The sequence below is a fragment of the Plectropomus leopardus genome, chromosome 10, assembly GCF_008729295.1.
Source record: "Plectropomus leopardus isolate mb chromosome 10, YSFRI_Pleo_2.0, whole genome shotgun sequence".
Lineage (NCBI taxonomy): Eukaryota > Metazoa > Chordata > Actinopteri > Perciformes > Serranidae > Plectropomus > Plectropomus leopardus.
The window spans coordinates 6327785-6346520 of NC_056472.1; the positions used below are offsets into that span (position 1 = coordinate 6327785).

An 18736-nucleotide genomic window follows, 5' to 3' on the forward strand; every position below is an offset into this window, starting at 1 on the left:
TTCTCTTGTAAATGCCAGATAATTAATTCTGACATTCAACAAACTGAATAACAACCTCCTTCAGAAAGGTCTTCTTTCTTGCCTGAACACAATCCATGGTGCTGGAGATCTCTCCCTCAACAAACCACACAATCCTCAGCATTATATTTAACGTGTACAAGTAGGTATTACTACTTTTATCAATATAACAGGAGGTTGTATATTGACACAAAATCATCTTAACATGTTGGATATCCATCCTCAGTCTTGATACATTACAGCCTTAATGAAATGACAAACTGCCCCTTATTTTCAGTATTGAGGAGGATTTTTGACATGATTGGAAACCCTTGTAAATACACAAGACAGGCATGCCTGCTAATAGCCCACTGTTAAAACAAATACTGTTGAGCTGGCGTCTTGCCTGTGTAACAGATACCCCTTTTTCACTGCCCGATTGCATTCGCTGTCTAGCCTGGCGGGGGTTCACATTTCGAAAGCTTGGCAGTGCAGTGGCATGTGAAAAATGTCCCCCATGTTGGGATGGCAGCAGAAACGTAGAACAATAGGTCATAATGTATTAAGATTTTTGGTGCCACTTTATTCCATTAATACACCAGGACTTAGTCAATAATGAATGACTGTGGGAGACATAATATTTTATTAATAGTTTGAATCATGGTTACTATATCTTTAAATCAAAATCTTTTTTTTTTTGTGTTGGTTGTCATGGAAAATCACATGAAGTGACTAAGTATAAAATTAAGCTAGACTATAATTCAAGCTGATTGAGAGTGTGTCAGCTTGAAAATTGTGGTAATATTCAACATCTGTGGATCAGAGGAGGGCCTGGGAAAGCTCTAAAACATCAAAACTCTACAACTAAATTTAACAAAGAAAAAGACAGATGCCATTTATTAAAAGCAAGTCAGCCTCAAGACAACTAAGACAAAATATTAGGTTGCTCTGATGCACTGCCCAGAAACGTGGAGTGTTTATGTAAGTTACACAAGCCTCACTTGTCCATTTTAATGTGTTTGGGGTCAGTTTCAACAAGTTAAAAAAACTCACAAAACTAGGTCTAACTAAGTTCTACATGATTTGTTATCAACTAAACTCATAACTTCAGTTATATTTAAAGAAGAACTATGATTTTACATACATTACATAAGCATGGATGCTTTCAGTTGCATTTCTGTCAGCTCTGCTAAATTTGAGCAAAATTTTGGCTCTTATTTCTATTTTTTAATGTTTTGGTGGTGGTTATTGTGATTGGATTTGGATGGTGGTGGCATGTGGTTGCGAGTCACCCATCAAGATGTGGAAACCAACTCACAGGTCTGTAATCACTAGCCTACTTCTGCCAACTAGCTGCTAGCGAGGTCTAAGTTTTCCCATGTAAATATCAATAAACATTGAGAAAAAGATGGAGAAGAATGGGCAAGAGCTAAACTAGCATCCTGCTAGCCATTGTTCAGGTGATTGAAAATATCAGGAACTGTAATATCCTTTGATTTACCGAAACATAATAAACTGGGGGTGCCGGTTCTGGTGGCTGATGTGTTACAAGACGCACGACTTTCCCCCAGGAAACTTGTGTTGGTCTGAAGACTTCCAAGTTTGAAAATACACACATTTAAAGTGAGCCTACCAGACATGTGTAGCCTGCTGAACATTTCTGCTGCAGGTTAGACTCTCAAGGCAACATTAGCCGATATTAGCATAGCACACCTGAATCTCCTACCAAACTGTCAGCTGTCAGGTTGCATTGTGAGTAATGTTGGAACAAGGTTTTGATAACGAGAAACAATGCATGTATTAAAAAGAACAATATTTCTAGTATCCCTGACTCCGTTCAGAGAGATTTTGGTACTTTTTTAAAAATTTTCCATCAGTCTTGGTTGAGAACCAATGATCACATTGTACAAAACAAAACAAAACAAAACAAAACAAAACCATGTTAAATTTGGTTCACTGCACATCTCTTGGGTGCAGGCAACTTATCAACAGACTGAAAAAAGATTTTTGTCATGTGCTTTAAACAATTCTCCTAATGCATAGTAGGGTGCATTTTCCCAAAAAGAGGCAAAATCCATAAAAATGCCATAGAAATGCACAGCAGTAAAGCATGTGCGCAGTTCACATGAGGTGTTGGAGTTATTTGTCATTCACTGTCCCCCATAGGCCAGCGCTAATCCTGCTGCCGTTTTATGATCTACCAAGTGCGTCAAACTGTTTCCATTCCAGACGGATCCCCCAGCTACCTTTCCTATAAACTCTTACTCCACACATTGAGAGTTCCTTGGTTCAGCACCAGGCCCCCAAGGTCCAGAGCACAGAGGTATGGGTGTTACTGTAACTATGTCAAAATATTAATATTCACCTGTCAGTATTGCTAGAGCAGAAGCAGTTGGATGTGACCCAACAACAAATGTCCATTTGTTGTGATTAGAGTAACTAAGTGGAGTCTGGATCTGGGATCAATTACAGGTTAAGCTAACATATTTCCTTATTAGTTATTCTATGAAATACATTAATGACATCAATTTCTCCTGACATGCGATACTTAAGCACTGGAGAGAGTCACAAAACGATAGGATGGTGCATAGCTTTTAGAGCTGATTACAGGATCATATCAAATTAATCAGCTGTAATAGTGTACATCAACCCTTCAATCTATGTGTGCGCTCTTTGTTAGATGCTCAGTTAAAACCTATGCGTGTTGTTTTATTTATGTTTTTCTCCCCATAATTGGGTAAACATTTTTGAAACTTTCATAAGATTTACTTAAATGGTTATTACATTGCATGTTACATAGCATCATACATTTTAAATATACTGTATTGAATATATTTCAGATTTCACTAGAATGACAAAGCCTCATAATTAAAAACAAAACTTGTACAGTTGTGACCTCTGGTGGCGTGGTGGATTACATGCAGCCACTTTATTCATATAGCATCCAGTCAGAGTTGATTAACATTCACAAATGTCTCCCATTGACAGATGAAAAATGAGGCTATTGACCAAGCTGCTAAATTAGAACCCTATCACTTTTATTTTTCTATAACTGCAATTTAAAAAAAAAACAACAATACCGTTCCAATTACTGGTTACAAACTTTCAAAGGAAAACACTAGTGATAGTCAAATGAAGTCTCATGAACCATTTTCTTTGTTCTCTGAGCCAGCTAGATGGCGCTCTTGGTTCAAAGAGAAATGCTCAGGGAATTTGAAAGTATGTGCTTTCAACTCCTTGCTGAACAGAGAGTGCTATTGAGTGGGCTCAGAAAATACAGAAACTGGTTCATGAGGCTTCATTCAAAAACACCACCAAATGTGATCCTTTCCTAGTGTAGCTAAAAAAAGCAGGAGGATAGATTTTAAAATGTTAATCTGAAAAACTGGCATTTTATTAAAAAAAGTACACAGATGAGAAAAAAACAAATCAGGCATGTATCCTGAGGGGATCCTCACAGCTAATTTAGACTGCATACATTTTCGTCAGTTGCATTGCAATTAATAGGTTAGACATTGCTTCAACAATAGTTAAGCACCATTTTCTTTTTTAATTTCTTTGAGCTGTGCATAGGTCCTGAAAACATCAGGTTCTTTGAGAACTTTGAGAAAAGAAAGTAGGATTCTTGACCTTTCACAGTCATTTAATTGATTTGGTTAGTAGCAGTTTTTCTGGCTGTGAGACATAATGTAAACCCATACAACCCATGTAACCCCATACACATATGTATCAGGAGCTAAGACATGTCAAATGCTCTGTAAAATATCAAACCAAAGCCCAGTTGACACTTTGTTTAGCTTACAAACTTGAGGGAGGAGACAACAGCTATCCTGGCTCAGTCTAAAGATAACAAACTCCACATTCCAGTGCCTCTAAATACCACTCACTGTAACATATTTCCCTTCAAAAAGAAAGCTTAAACATGCAAGTGGAAGTACACTGTTACAGTGGGATACTGTATTTCAATCAGGAGAGCTGTCATTAAGAGTTTACAGTTACATTTATTACATGGTGCAGAATAAATTGTTAAGACGCTTTGGTGATGAGACCCAAACGTTATGCTGTCATAATTAACGGAAGTTTTGATGCCATGGTTAGAATGGTTGTCATCTGTCACCACCTGGCCCTGTGACAGGAGACTTATGGTTATGCCAACAAAAAGAGCGATAATTAAACACAAAATAATCAAAGAAAGTGAAACAAATAGGCAGGAGGCATCTGTAAAGTAGTGGAGAGTGGATGACTGAGAATGTGCTGCATGGGAGCTTTGTAGTTAAAACAAGACAACAGGACCAAAAAGGCCAAAATGCAAGTTTAATTGGGCTTTTCTAAATCAGGTTGGTGGTGAAGACATGAATAGAGCTGGCTGGATGATGGGAGATGCAGCAGGACTCCTGATGAGCTCAGTGGAAGGAACAATAGATGTGACAAAGGCTGGAGGTAAATAGAGTAGAGTATCAACTGGTTTGCATTGGAATGACAATTGACAGAACTGGCATGACAGAAGCAAAGGAGGTGTGACAACAGCATCATAGAATGGGTATTAGGATTATTTTAGGATTCATGACCACCTGCCCATCAGCTGGATTATCACAAAAATATGAGGCTGAAAGCAATGCAGTGGTGCACCTGTGTTAAACAATAATAAATATCTTTACTGGTGTATTTAATCACTTAGATACTGAGTGACAATAACCAAAATAATGCAAGTAGCAGTATTCTCACAATGCAAGAAATCAATTAAGTTAATTTAGAAACCATTGATGCAAAGTTGGTCAATGTCCAAGAACAGAAGCTATGAATGTCTTTCAATAGACCACAACAGTCTACTTGTTTTTATTTAGTAGTGATGATAAACAATTACAAATGTTTTTTTAAACAGCGATTTTTTAAAGCAAAGCTAAACTGCCATTGAGATTAATCAAAGCAATCAAAAACAGAAAAGAAAACTAAGTTCTACTTTAAAGAGGAGGAACTGTGTCAAAAAAACATAGAGATCTGAAAGTGAATGAAAGAGTACAACAAGAGTATCCAAAAAGAAACTTGGATATACTGCATGCTTTGCTTTTGCATGCCTCTGCTAAACACCAGTTGCAGCTAACATCCATGTTTGCATCTAATCATATGTAGCCATGACAGTAGACAATTCTTCAAACATGGATGCTGCTGCAAAGAAGCTACAAATTCTAAAACGTGGATGCTTCACACGTCTTCTACCAGGCAGCGTAGAAGACCTATACAATCACTGCAGTTTCATGATGGACAGTGTCACCAATGTCCTCCTTCCCTTGTTAACGTTAAGTAATGGCCAAAAAAGTGTTTTTGAAGAACATTGTGATATCACACTGAAGCTTATTTTTGACATTTTGGATTTAAAATATCATCACTTCATTATTAATTTCTAATTGACATTTGTGTGAAAGTTTGTCATAATGTGACTATAAATTCATGGGTTATGGCCAAGAACATGTTTTATGAAGTCACAGTGACCTTTGTTCACCAAATTCTAATTAGTTCATTTTTGAGTCTAAGTGGAATGTTTTTGTATGTTTTTTTCTTCCAAATTTATGGAAACTCCCTTTAATGCCTTCTGAAACATCCAGTCCACAAGAGTGACACAGATCAAGGTCACAGTGACATTAAGCCACTAAATTTCAGTTGGTTCATCACTGATTCCAGGAGGATATTTGTCCCAGTGTATTCTTGACGAAATCACATTTACAAAACAGGTGAATGGACGGACAACTCAAAAACATAATGCCACGACTATCGTCAGTTCTCTCTTGCACTTTTTTCTACATCTTATATTAGCCTAAAGGGGTTGATTCAACGATTTGTGGCTTAAACACTTTCATATATCTTAGAAACTCACACAAGTCACCAAATACACAGCAGCACAGGCAGAACATGTACGTACATGGCTATACAACTGACTAATGATCTATCAAGTAAATTCACTGAAGTATGAAAGAAATGGAAAGTGAAGACAGTTCCTGTTGATCAGAGACAAGAATTTTGTGATGGCTGGTATAAGTAGAGAACAAGTGATGCAGGATACACGCTGGGCCTTGGGGATCCCCCTTCCACCACAATTGGGTTAGTCCAACTCTTCAGCAAAACTCTGAACTGCAGAGGCATAAAAAAGGCATCCCTAAGTTTCATGCACACTGGGTAATTATAAAAACTCCTAATTTACTGACCTAGAAATGTACATTTTAGAGTGTAAGGGTTTCTACCACAACTGTGTGTGTGTGTGTATATACTGTACCTGAGCGGATGCCAGTGTCTTGTCTACTGTCCCTGAGGGGAAAGCAATGTTAGAATTTGTTAAAATTTCCAGGCAGAATATATAAAGTAAACATGTAGCAGAAGTTGGTAAAATGTGAACTGCACTTACTTGTGCTGGTTTCACAATCGTTGAAAAATCTACATCACCATCAAAAGTGCTGTTAGTTATTTGGTCAACACAGATTGCACCGCCACCACGTGCATCAAAAACTGCTCCAGAATTCTGTCCAGCATCTCCTGAAAAAGGGAAAAAAAGCTTAACACTTTGATGCTTGATACTATTAAAACCTATGTTTAAAGGTAGCGTGTGTACTGCCTGGCAACATGCTTCAGTAAAATAGGGGGCACCAGTAGACCTCCTCACACCCTCCTCCCCCCTGTTGAAGATTGTGTATAGTGAGATGCAATAAACCTTGCAATGTCCTTTAAACCTTCCAATCTTGTCTCATCTCATAACAGTAATTCCAAGTGATTGCAATATAGTGAACCAAAAGATATTTAATAATTCAGTCTTCTACTGAATCCATACCATAGACTGAATGCTATGACAATGGCAGCACATGTAGATGCAGCAAACAGTAGCTCAGCAAACCTTACTATTTTTTTGTTATTGTTTTGTTTTGTCTATTTTTTTAAAACCATGGCCCCTTCTGCTGAAGCACAACGATTCTTTGATCGAGTGGCATTTATCAACATCCGGAGAAGTTGTGTTGGGTTTAGATTAAATGCAGCAGATCGCGTGAGGATCTTCACCGGTGGCATGTGCCAAACGGCGAGTCAGACCAGAGGGGAGAAACAAAACCGCAGGCACTAAATGAAGAGTGCGAGGAGAGCCGGTATCAGGGTGAGGCTGGCCCGACTTGGACCGAGAGCTGCTTCTCTTCCAAGCCTTCTTCTGTCTAATGTCTGCTCGCGGGAGAAAAAAGTGGATGAGATGCGATTAAGGCTCATTCAGCAATGTTTTTTCAACACCATGGCTCTTTCGGCAGAAGCAAGACTTTTCTATGATAGAGTGGCACTTATCAGCATTGGGAAAAGTTGTGTTGGGCTTGGACTGAATGCAGCGGATCGCGAAAGGGTCCCCACCGACGGCATACGCCAACAAGCCAGTCGGACTGGAGGGGAGAATTTAAACTGAAAGTGCCGGACAAAGAGAGGGAGAAGAGTCGGTATCACAGTAAGGCTGGCCTGACTTGGTGTGGGAGCTGTTCCTCTACCAAGCCTTCCTCTGTCTGGTGTCTGATTGCAGGAGAGTGAAGTGCATGAGATGTGCTTTTGGCTTACTTAGCTAGGGGAGATCTAGGACTGCTCTGCACACATCTTCACAGAGACATGGTTAACACCTGACATCAAGCTGTTGCACTGGATGGACTGACCTTTTGGGTTCCATTTAGACACAAGACTGATGCAAGTTTAAAAAAAATGCACTGAACAATTGAACAATGCCATTAGCAGCAACATCACCAAGAAACTGGATGGAATATTCATAGTTGCTGCTGATTTTAATCAACTCAACCTTCAACTCCAAAGATGTAGCACTATCAAGGATAACTATAATTTTGTTTTTTAAACTTTGTTTAATAGTTCAGTCACAGACTGTAATGATGCCTAATAGACCAGTCCATTTTAAATCAGAACTAGTCAAATATGACTAGTATGACTCAAATATGTTGTGTAAACATAAGGACTGTGCTGCGCACTTCTCAATATGCGTAACTTTATGCTTTTTAAGAATTTAAACTGATTGGTTTAAAAAATATACCCCTTGTACAGTTGTTGTGATCGTTGAAATTAGCTATAGAGACCAAAATAATTTTTGCACCAGGCTATAAACATGATTATTTTTGCTGTTAGTTGGGCATTTTAACCTCGGGCCCTACGGGAATTGACTCTGTTTTGGAGCTAACCTCAAGTAGCCATTAGAGGAACTGCAGTTTTTGGCACTTTAGCATTAGCTAAAGTTTTTAGGCTTGGAGGTTGCTGTTTAGTACATACAGTCTAAATGTACAGTCATCAGTTATTGTTTTTTTTGTTTGTTTGTTTGTTTTTTAAAGGCCAACCACTATGTGGAAGAGGGGTAAAAATCTGGTTGTATTAAGAAAAACACTCACTTCTCTACTTTGTCCTCTAATATTGTACTGAGTGCAGACAAAACATCACAGCTGTACAAGTAATACAAAACAGCATGTTAATTTGATTAACATGTTAATTTCAGCAGATATCGCTGCATCACAACACATAGACTTATTTGATATAACGTCAAAATATTTGCTACTTTACATTCTGTTGATTTTTCTTGTTTAAAACTAAAATTCTGGCCATGTTTACAAATTGCAACTTTTAAAAAAAAAAAAAAAGAAAGAAAGGCCCCAACCAAAATGAAGCTGTAAATGAGCTTAACTGAAGCACTGCAGCATAGTTTACAACTTTTATCATTTGTTATGTGTCTAATTTGATGCATGTTTTAGGATGTTACGTTTTGTGATATGTTTTGTTTTTGTCTTGTTTAATTCTAAGATAGAAAAGCCCAACCAGGGACAGGGGTTGCAAAATAGCCTTGGCTAGAAGCCCTATATGCAACACATCAGTAAGTTTTTCTCAAACTTCTTACTATGTTCACTGCATTGTCCTTGTCTAATACACCAGTAAATAAATAAATTAAATTCAGGGAATAAGAATAAATAAGAATTATGAATGCTTACCACATGAAGGATTTCCTGGAGCACTCACTGTTTCAGTCCTGGCGGTGAAGTTTTTTGCTTTAACATTGTCAATCTTTCTGTTGGTAACAACACCGCCACTATCAACATTTGTTCTTGGTGTTGCTGACCCTGTAAAACATAACAACTTGTCAAATTTGTGTTGCACCGTTTCTTAGAAGATTTCACAACAATTTATAGAAAAATTAAGGTGAAACTTCTGCTTTGATTTAAGCCAAATGCATTTTGAGTCTCACTAATTGCATGTAGAATGCAGACAAGGGCTGTCTATTATTTTACAGGCTGTTTTTTAACTTCAGGGTTAGGGTTGAAAAGCAGTTTCTGCCTCAGAATGTCCCCTTTTGTACCCTTTTGAATAATTATTTTAAAAGGATCTTACTGATCTTGTCTAATGTGTGCTGCTTTGCTATTGTACCCTTAGAAAGTCAATCATACATAAAATATCCATACACTTAACAACGTAATCAGAGTCACCTGAAATCCATGTATAGATAGCCTGGATGTAATTAGAGTCACCTGGAATCCAGTTATAGATAGCCCGAATTCCATCCAGAATTGGCCTCAACCAGTCCATGATCTGCAATGACAAAATATTACGAGGGATAGTTTGGATTTTTTTTTTATATAGGGTATCAAGTAAACAAGATGTGTTTAGTTGGTTGTGGTCACCATTTCCGGAATGTCTACTTTTTGTGTTTTCCTATCCAGTAATTTTACAGGCTTTAGACTTTTGCATCGTGTTGTGTAATTATATAAAAGATAATCATTTTCCACTCTGGGTAAATGATTTGAAGTCAGTTATTTTGCAGAAAACAAACAAATCCCCATCACAACATATCTGTCAAACTGCCTTTCTGTAAAAGAGATAGCTCAGATTTTTTGAAGTGGGGTTTTATGGGTTACTTATCCATAAATAAAATATATTATATATAGTACATATCAGTCAGCTGGAGAACCAGGCCAGAGTCGGACATTGAAGATAAGCAGAGTCCCTGCTAGCATTTTTTTATTCTAAAAATGTTCTTAGAATATTTGAATACAACCACTGAACGTCTTGATAACATTTTCAGCAGCAAGTTTTCTTTATATTCCCAGAATGTTCTTCTTAAAGTTCGGGTAAACATTCTCTATAAATATCAAAAAATGTTATTTATTTACTTTTTTGTCGTTATTATATCACATTACATAACATTTTCATAAAAAAGAAAACATTCTGTAATCTCAGTCCTCAATAACATTTTCTGAATGTTGCTTTTAAAATGTTGTTCCTTTGTTCTCATGTAACAATGTGGGAACCTCTCAGCATCACCAAAACATCCTCAGAGTGTTGCAGTTAAAACGTCATGTCTTAGAAATCATTTAAATTTATAAGACCATTATTTGAAATAATAAACATCCTTAAAACATTCTTTGACCAGTAAGTATTTTAGCCACCTGAAAAAAGTCCCACCTAAAAAGGGGGACTTTACCCTTGATGTCTGTCAAACTGCCTTTGTGTTAGAGCAATAGTTGAGAATGTTTCAAGTGGAGTTGTATAAGGTACTTAGCCATAGACAGTATATTACGTAACAGTAAATGTCAGTTGGCACGCCCCGAGTTTAAACTGGGTTTGATAATTAATTTCAAATCATTCATCCTGAAACAAAAGTGATTATGTTTTATGTAATTACAGAATAAAATGTAAAAGTCTGAGGCCTCTGGCATCTGTGAAGTTACTAGACAGGAAGAAGTAGACATTCTAGGGATGACAACCATCAACTGAACACATCCTGTTTACTTGTCAGTAACATTCTTTAAATCTGCTGCACGCAAAGCTCGAAGAACTGAACACAGGACCGTCTGAAAACATCACAAAATACTGTTGTATTCCCTGCCAGGACTTTGTACTATTAGGTGGAAAAATCATGCTGAACACAATGTGCAAATAAAAAAGAAATCCACACTTTGAACTTTGAACTTTGAAATAACTTAAATTAAATGCATCTTTAAATGACTGCAATGTTTTTAAAAAGTATTCTTAATAGAAAAAAAATGTAAAGATTTCTGTATGCATCTTCTGTTAGAAGACTTACATGGCTGCGTGCCAAAAACTAGGTCAACATGTAGAGAGTCTATTACATTAATGACAGAACAAACAAGGCACAAAACCTACCTTGATGTGGTGTGACTGACCGTACAGTAATCGAACAAAAACTGCCGGAATAAAAATGGGTCTGAAGACAAACTTTTTGAAACGTTTCCAGCCGATGATCGAGCGAAACAAAAAGCTTGCTGCTCTCTACGTCTTCTCACCCAACTCAGCTCAAGCTAAGAGGAAGGCAGAGGTAAAGAATGAGGAAGTAGACCTATAGATTCCACGTGGCAAGAACGAGTAAGCCAGTGCTGTGTCTAGCTCCTCCAGGGCCCTAGGTGAAGTGTTGGGGGATTTTCAAACCTCTAAAATGATGTGAGGGCATACATTTAATATTTCAATGCATTAATCTGCTGAACTTTAAAAGGTATAAAGGCTAAATCTGTCTAGAACTCTTAGCATCTGTTAGCATCTGTTCTCTTAAATTTAAATCCTCACACCTCACACTGACCCCAGGAATTTTACAGAAAATGAAAATCAGTGGGAAACACTGTGGCTCCAAAACAAAAACTCTTTGAAACCTAAAGGATTTACAGAATCTGCATCATAACAGCTCCCAAATTTGAAAAAATAAAACATGCCACATTCCCTCTAACTTGTTTGTTTTAAATGTTGTAAAAATCAGACAGGAGATCTGCATACTGTATTAAAAGCTACCAGAAATGTTTATGGTGCAACATTTCAGTTTAATAGAAAATGACTGGCACCAACGTGTTGCTTACAAAGATAATCCAAACAACATGATCTCATAGTTACAGTCGACCCACCCACAAACAACTTCCTCCTTATCAGCCCTACCACAGTGACTGACTCATTTTTTATCAGGTATTCCAGATGGCAGTTTGAAATGTACCCAGTGTGCACGCTATTCATTTACTCATCCAGACTCTAGTAAAAAATACAAAAGCTATCAGTTTATAATATATATATATATATATATATATATATATATATATATATATATACACACACACACACAAAAACAGTAATTTGGTCTCACTGATTTTTGGCTCTACTGCTGCCTTGATGAGTTTGTTTGTATTATTGAGTGCTATATATAAATGTTACATGGTGGAATTGGGCTGTCTGATTGAAAGGTAAAGTAGTAAAAAAATACTCTAAATATTGCATACACATAATCTGTTGTACTTTTGTTTTAGGTGGGACTTTCTTTGGGGACTAAAATACATTATGCTGATGTGCCCCATCCACAGAGGTAGACTGTATATCTTCCATTTTGTCACCCCTGCTGTTTTGCCTAATACAGACATCTGCTGTAGGTAATACACTAACTATGCGGTAGTTCATAGTAGTACCTCATACAACCCTACTCAAAAAAATCTGAACTACCACCTTAAAGTCTTTTTGGGCAAGTTTATCCATCTTCTGTTTTATTTTATTTTTTGCTTGACATGTTCTTTTTTTCTTCACAGTAGTTTTTATAGTATGTGTCTTTTGAATTATCTGTGACATAAATTTGATGCAGGTTCTGATGTATTAAGCATGGTATTTTATTGTATTGTTTTAGTTGTTTCTGGCTCATGGAATCATGTTCTCCATGTGGCCCAACCTGACTGTTTCAACCCAAGAGTGGACTGACTCTAAATCAAGCTAATCACAACCACCTGGGAGAGGAATGTGTTTGTGCCTGTATATATTGCTTGCTCTGCTTTGTGCTGGTGATTTGACAATGCCTGAAACAAGACCTCTGTTAGCTGACATGTTACACAATTTAAATTGCTAGGTGCTTTAACAGTGTTTAGATCTCCTGTCTGATTCTTGCCTAGTTTGATTGTTTGACCCAGCACATAGATGTTTTTTTTGGATTATGCATACCCTACACCCTACTTGTTTAAAATGTTGCAGAGAAACACAAACACACACACAATATCAATGCAAGCATTACGACTGATAAATACAACCTATCCCTATGTAAACAGTAAATTTGGCCATGCCATAAAATAAACATTATAAAGAGAGTATAGCTGTATAGCTCCGAATATTTGACTGCAACAGACACATTTTACCCCAAGAGGGTATTCATCAGGCAAAATGTCTGATTTACTGGTGGCAGACATGCCCAGGCTTGTCCATGAGTCCTTGAAGTCCAGTTTGAACCAGATACCAGTAGAATCAGGCAGGTATGACTCTATCAAGAGGAGGAGGAGACTCCTAATTCTGGAACTGACTTGAGTTTGTTGGTGTTGCTGTCTGAGGGAACAAAGTAAAGTTCAAAGTATTTATCAGTTGAGATTAATTTGATCCAGTCTCAAGAGCGTCAGACACAACACCTTCATGTGGGAGGATGGTGTTTGCTTCCTGTATGAATGTAAAGCCAAACCATTACGATTTTTTCTAAAGCTAACCACATGCTTTTGTTGCCTAAACCTACTCGTGTGATTGTTGCACAAAAAGAAATAAACGTAAACACGAGGTGTTTTACCAAAGTTGTGTGTTTATTTAAAAATACAACCTGTATGCATGTTATCAACAGAGACTATACACTTCTTGTGAAAACATAAGTGTATTTTGAAAAGGCACAATTCATGTAGGTGTAAATTGACAAGGTGTCCCAGAACAACAACAAACACACCCAGGATGGTCTGGTGTGCTCTGCAAGCACAACATGCCTGCTCTTGCCTGACAAGGACTCAACCCACAAACCTGCTTTTTTTATCTTTAAAAAAATATATATATATATTAGCACCATTCTTTTAATACGGGTACATTGCTGGTATAAACCAGCTTTTTTAAAAATATCACATCAAGAGAGACTCTTACTCCAGCTGAGACAAAGCACAAAGAACTGACCATCCTGTGTATGTGACTGTTATAGAACAACCTTTGGCCCCCTCCCTTTACATTTCCTGTGGAAACTACCTCGCTTTCAGACTCAGAGTGGAGAAGGCTCACTATGCGTAAAATAGAAATCAGAAGTACAATTTATAAGGATAAATACAAAAAAGGATGTTGATATAAAAGTACAACCACACATGAATACACTAGTTTAGAATTATGTTAATGGCAAACAAGTAAAACTTCACATATCTTCACAACCAAATTTTCCAAAAGTTGGCCTACAGTTGTCTTTTTCAGCCGCATTTCAAATAATGGCTTATACACTGGTTCCACTATTGCTTAGCACCATTTTTTGAGTAATTTCTCTGAGCTGTGGATAAGTTGTGACAATATCAGGCTCATTGAGAACATCAAGAAAAAGAGAGCAGGAATTTTGACCGTTCATAATCACTTGATCAATCAGATTAGTCACAGTTTGTTCTGGCTGTGAGATATGCTTCAGATTCTGATACTGTCTGTCCGTGACGATGTGTTTGGCATGCACATGCTGCAGAATGAAGGAGTGATCCGCCCTCAGGCAGTCAATGAGTTCCACCTTGTGCTCAGTGACCGTTTCCACAGCAGGGCCCTGTAAAAGACAGCAGGTGGTGTTTATAGTCCTTAATGATTGTGTCAGCCTGAGTGTAAACATCATTCTTTGCCCTGTCGCTGGCTGTATGTAGTCCCCTCTCATGCTTTGTATAGGATAAACTTTAGGGCTTCCCCCTGAGAGTCAGAAATTCAAATCATCAGTCCAATACCCCTCAGTCAATTTAGATTTATACAAGTTGAGCTGCTGTCTTTTTTTTGTTCTTTGTTTTGCTATTCAGTGTGCTGTGCAGTGAATTGCTGGGGACGTTTTGTTCCCATGGCTTTACCGCAGAGTGACTGCTCTTGACTCTCATGCTACTCTTTGCGTGCAGTGGCACAGAGGAAAAGAGACTGCACTGTATCGCCTGGAACACACTGCATGCATGAGCAGCACGTGATGTTAACCTCGGCGAACTACAGCGTGTTTCACGCTCGCAGTGTTTACAATGGCAGCATTGTGGCTGCGCAGCTTTTACAGGGTTGCCTGTGCAGTAGGGATATCCATGGTTGGGGAGTTCCCGCCTAAACGCTGGTTTGACTAATCCCAAGCAGTCTCATTGAATGTGAGCTCACGGATTGGGTGTCACAGCTGCCAAAAATGGCAGAAAATCCCCTTTTTGTAGAATTGAATTGCTCCTTAAAACAGAACATTTAAAAGCAATCACTTGAGCAAACATAATGGTAATGAGAACTATCTTCATCTGTCTAATCCAACTGATCAGCTTGACTCTACTGTCGTTGCATAAAAAGGGCATCCTTGAGTTTGTTCCACACTTTGTGTGTGTGTGTGTGTGTGTGTGTGTGTGCGTTTGTGCGTGGGTTTGTGTGTGTGTATGCAATGTACCTGAGAGTATGGCGGTGTCTCATCTAACTTCCCTGGGAGAATTTGCTGAAATTTACAGACAGAATATATAAGCTGAATAAATATGTAAACTGATCACCAGTAAGCAGTTAGTAAAATATTACCTGCACATACTTGTGATGGTTTCACATTTATTGATAGATTTATGTCACCATCGACCTCGACATTGGTCATTTTGCCAGCGCAGATCACACTTCCATCACATGCAGTGAAATCTGCTTGGGGGACCTGTCCAGCAGCATTTCCTGAAAGACGTAATAATGCACCTAATTAAAATGTTGCCCTCTTGTATTAAAACATGTTTAAAGGGAAAAAATGGTTGTAAATGAGCTATGCTGAAGCACAGTAATGCATTTTACAACTATCGTTTTATAATTTGCACAGACAGATCATCTTTTTTTATTTCTTGATTTATTTTTGAGAAAGGGGCTGGTAAAATAAGATTATCTTCTCCCTGCCCCTTTTCACTCATGGAAAATACCAGAGGAAATAACTTAAAATAAATTTTAAACTGTCTGTTTCATTGAGTGAAATAAAAGTGAGAGATATGAGAAATATTAATGCTTACCAGTCAGACGACTTCCTGCACCAGTAATTGTTTCAATCTTTGCGTTGAGGGATTTTCCTTTGACATTTGTTAGTTCTCTGACATCAACAACACTGCCACTATTGGCAAACACTGTTGGTTTGGATGATCCTGTAAATATTAACAACAGACATCCTTTAGAAACTTTATAATAAAATGTAAAAAAGTGAACCTTGAACCTCTAACTTTATGAAATCCAAAAGCTCTCAGTATATCCAGTGCAGGCAGATCTTTACCTTCAGTGTTGGAGTTGAAAAACTGCTGCAGTTGTTGGTAGCGTGCCTGATGTTGCAGCAGAATGTCCAAGAAGCGCTGAGGGGCGCCTCCTTCCTTTTGCATTATTATTTTCACAAGTGCTTTCATTTTATCTAGTGGACTGCCTTGAGTCTGTACCCCGAAATATTCATTCATAGATAAAATATCCCCACACTGCCTCAGGATGTAATCAGGGTCACTTGAAAGCCACAAAGGGAGTTTGTCCTTCTGTGACACCAGCTTGTCCATGATCTGCAATGAGACAGAAAATATTTCACAAGGCTCTTAACAGATGGAGTTGACAGAGATATGGCAGGCCTAAAGGGTAACGTCATCTTTTTTCAACCCTGGATATTATTTTCCCATGTTTCTGTGTCTAAGTGACTGATGTGAACAACATTTTTTGAAATTAGTCCAGTCTTCAGAGAGAGGACTGCGGCCAGGATGGGGCAATTGTTCACCATTACCTTGTGTCCATTAATAGTGGTAACTTTTGCCATAGATAGGCTTGAATCATTGGTCTCTTAACCTTCCGCTCTACTTGGTCTGTTTATTATTGGAACCCTTTTTTTCCTCTGCATAAAAATCCCTGCTAACACCCGCTAACATCTGGCTTTTTAATGTAATAGGAAAAGTTACAATCTGCATTCACACATGCATCATATTAATCTGCAGTAGTTACAGGAATTTATCAGCTCCAGCTCTGATCAGCAGTGATGGCAAAACAACACCCAATTGAACCTGCTAATTTTAGCCCCTCAACCGGCAAGATGAAATTAAATGCCACAGACAAAAATACCGTCAGTGTCTGCCCAAGGTGTGCTCAAACTTAGAGCCAAATTAGTCTGCACCGAGTTCGAAATAGAAACTGAACAATTAAGAGATATATACAGTATATACATAAAGACACAACTACCACAAAGTTTTCACTGGCCTCCATGCTGCTGCTTACCTGTCCATGACAATGAACGTAAAACACCAAATATATTTAAAAAAAAAAAAAAAAAAACATATACAGAAAAGCCTACTCTTCTGCTGCAGAGTTCTGTACAAACTCTGATCTAATGACAATGGTAACGGAGTCTATTACCTATTTTAAGCTGGTTTACCCATGTTTAAAAAATCTACATACATGAACCAATTTTGTTTGAAAAGCACTTACTATTGTGTCCAAGTCACTCAAGGAGAAGAATCAGAAAACTCAGGAGACATTACCTGTTGCAGGAGGACAACACTGGAAACACAAAACGTTGTTGGTGTTGTTTTCTTTTTTTCGAATAATTTATATAAAACCAAACTAAGTTCTTCAAGACACAAGTAAAGAGACACTTCAGACACTTCTAATGACAATGTGAGCATGTCTGTGGCAAAAATAACCACTTTAAATGGATGCACAGTGGCGGTGTACAATTGCCCCATCTCGTTACACTACTGGCATTGTATGGTTGCTGGCTGCACTCCTCTCTTTTATTGGCAGGTGAATTAGAATTTAAAAACTGTTGTTCACATCTGTCACTTTGACACAAAAGCAAGGGAAAACAGAGTCCGGGTTAAAAATAATGCATCCGTTTTCCTTTAATGGGGATTTGCTGGATTTCTCCTGCAAAGTAATTCACCCAGAATCAAACATGAACATGTTAAATGTAATGGCACAGTACAATGAACAAGTATTAAGTCTTATTTTGTTAAGTTACTGGACAGGAATACACAAAAGGTAGAAACAAAGTAACACGAGGACGACCAACATCATTTAACACATCCTGTTTACTTGTTTATATTCTCTGCACCCAAAGCTGGAAAACTGATCTCGTGGGAGACCTTCAATGTGTACTAGGACAAAAAAATGTTCATTCTCCTTTTAAATTCATCCGTGTTTTGTGCGTTTTCTCCGCGTAAAGCCGGATTTCCGCCGCTTGCATGTGCGTTGCGTTACAGCTCCACAGTGCTCCGTCATCCGAACAGTCCAAATACGACGCGATTATCCACTAGTTGCATAAAAACCTCAACTCCTCGACCTGTAAGTGACTAAACGTTTACCATATACAGTATAACATGAAAAAATGCATGCATGATTGACTGTAGGCAGCTACTGTACTAAACCGAAAGTAAACCCTCTCCACATCTGGAAAGTCTGTTTTTGAGCGCACAATGCTTACCTTTATTTGGTTCTATGTATTGTCCTGTTGTTGAACAAATTCTGCGGGAGTAAATTCGACTCTTAAAGGAAATATTAGAGTTTCCGAGTTATGATCAACAGAGACCCAAAGTCACTCCGTCAGGGTAACGTACAGTGGGCTGTGTACTTCCTTTTTCTCTCACAGAGTCTGCGCATTACATATTACAGGCAAACATACAGCACAGTTTATGATGGCGAAAGCCTGCTCTGAAGGGCCCCACTATTGCAATACTATGGTGTGAATGTGAAGGCTTACTCTCATTGTGCCAAATCTACATGTTATCTTATGTAG

General features: G+C 38.0%; 1 protein-coding gene and 1 long non-coding RNA gene across 3 annotated transcripts; both read right to left on the bottom strand.

Moving 5' to 3' along the window:
* Window positions 1-4799: 4799 nt before the first annotated feature.
* LOC121949289 lies at window positions 4800-11364 on the bottom strand. 2 transcript variants are annotated; one of them, XR_006106228.1, is made up of 6 exons: window positions 11158-11364; window positions 9480-9582; window positions 8988-9116; window positions 6395-6522; window positions 6266-6297; window positions 4800-6123 (listed from the first exon to the last, which is right to left on the bottom strand). It is a non-coding gene; the product is annotated as an uncharacterized LOC121949289 (long non-coding RNA). The 2 variants fall into 2 exon arrangements; XR_006106227.1 differs by having other exon boundaries at window positions 9522-9582; window positions 11158-11360.
* A 2207-nt stretch (window positions 11365-13571) lies between these two features.
* LOC121948634 lies at window positions 13572-18575 on the bottom strand. The gene is made up of 6 exons (XM_042494033.1): window positions 18425-18575; window positions 16250-16520; window positions 15996-16124; window positions 15542-15672; window positions 15410-15454; window positions 13572-14563 (listed from the first exon to the last, which is right to left on the bottom strand). Exons 2-6 carry the CDS (start codon window positions 16515-16517, stop codon window positions 14252-14254), a joined length of 885 nt encoding a protein of 294 aa, XP_042349967.1. The 5' UTR covers window positions 16518-16520; window positions 18425-18575; the 3' UTR covers window positions 13572-14251.
* Between the last annotated feature and the right edge of the window lie 161 nt (window positions 18576-18736).

Coding starts and splice junctions, on each gene's coding strand:
- LOC121948634 (XM_042494033.1), bottom strand. CDS start 16,517: ATGGACAAGCTGGTGTCACAGAAGGACAAACTCCCTTTGTGGCTTTCA. Junction 15,455..15,541: donor TAAATGTGAAACCATCACAA/GTATGTGCAGGT, acceptor TGTAAATTTCAG/CAAATTCTCCCAGGGAAGTT. Junction 14,564..15,409: donor AGACACCGCCATACTCTCAG/GTACATTGCATA, acceptor TGTCTTTTACAG/GGCCCTGCTGTGGAAACGGT.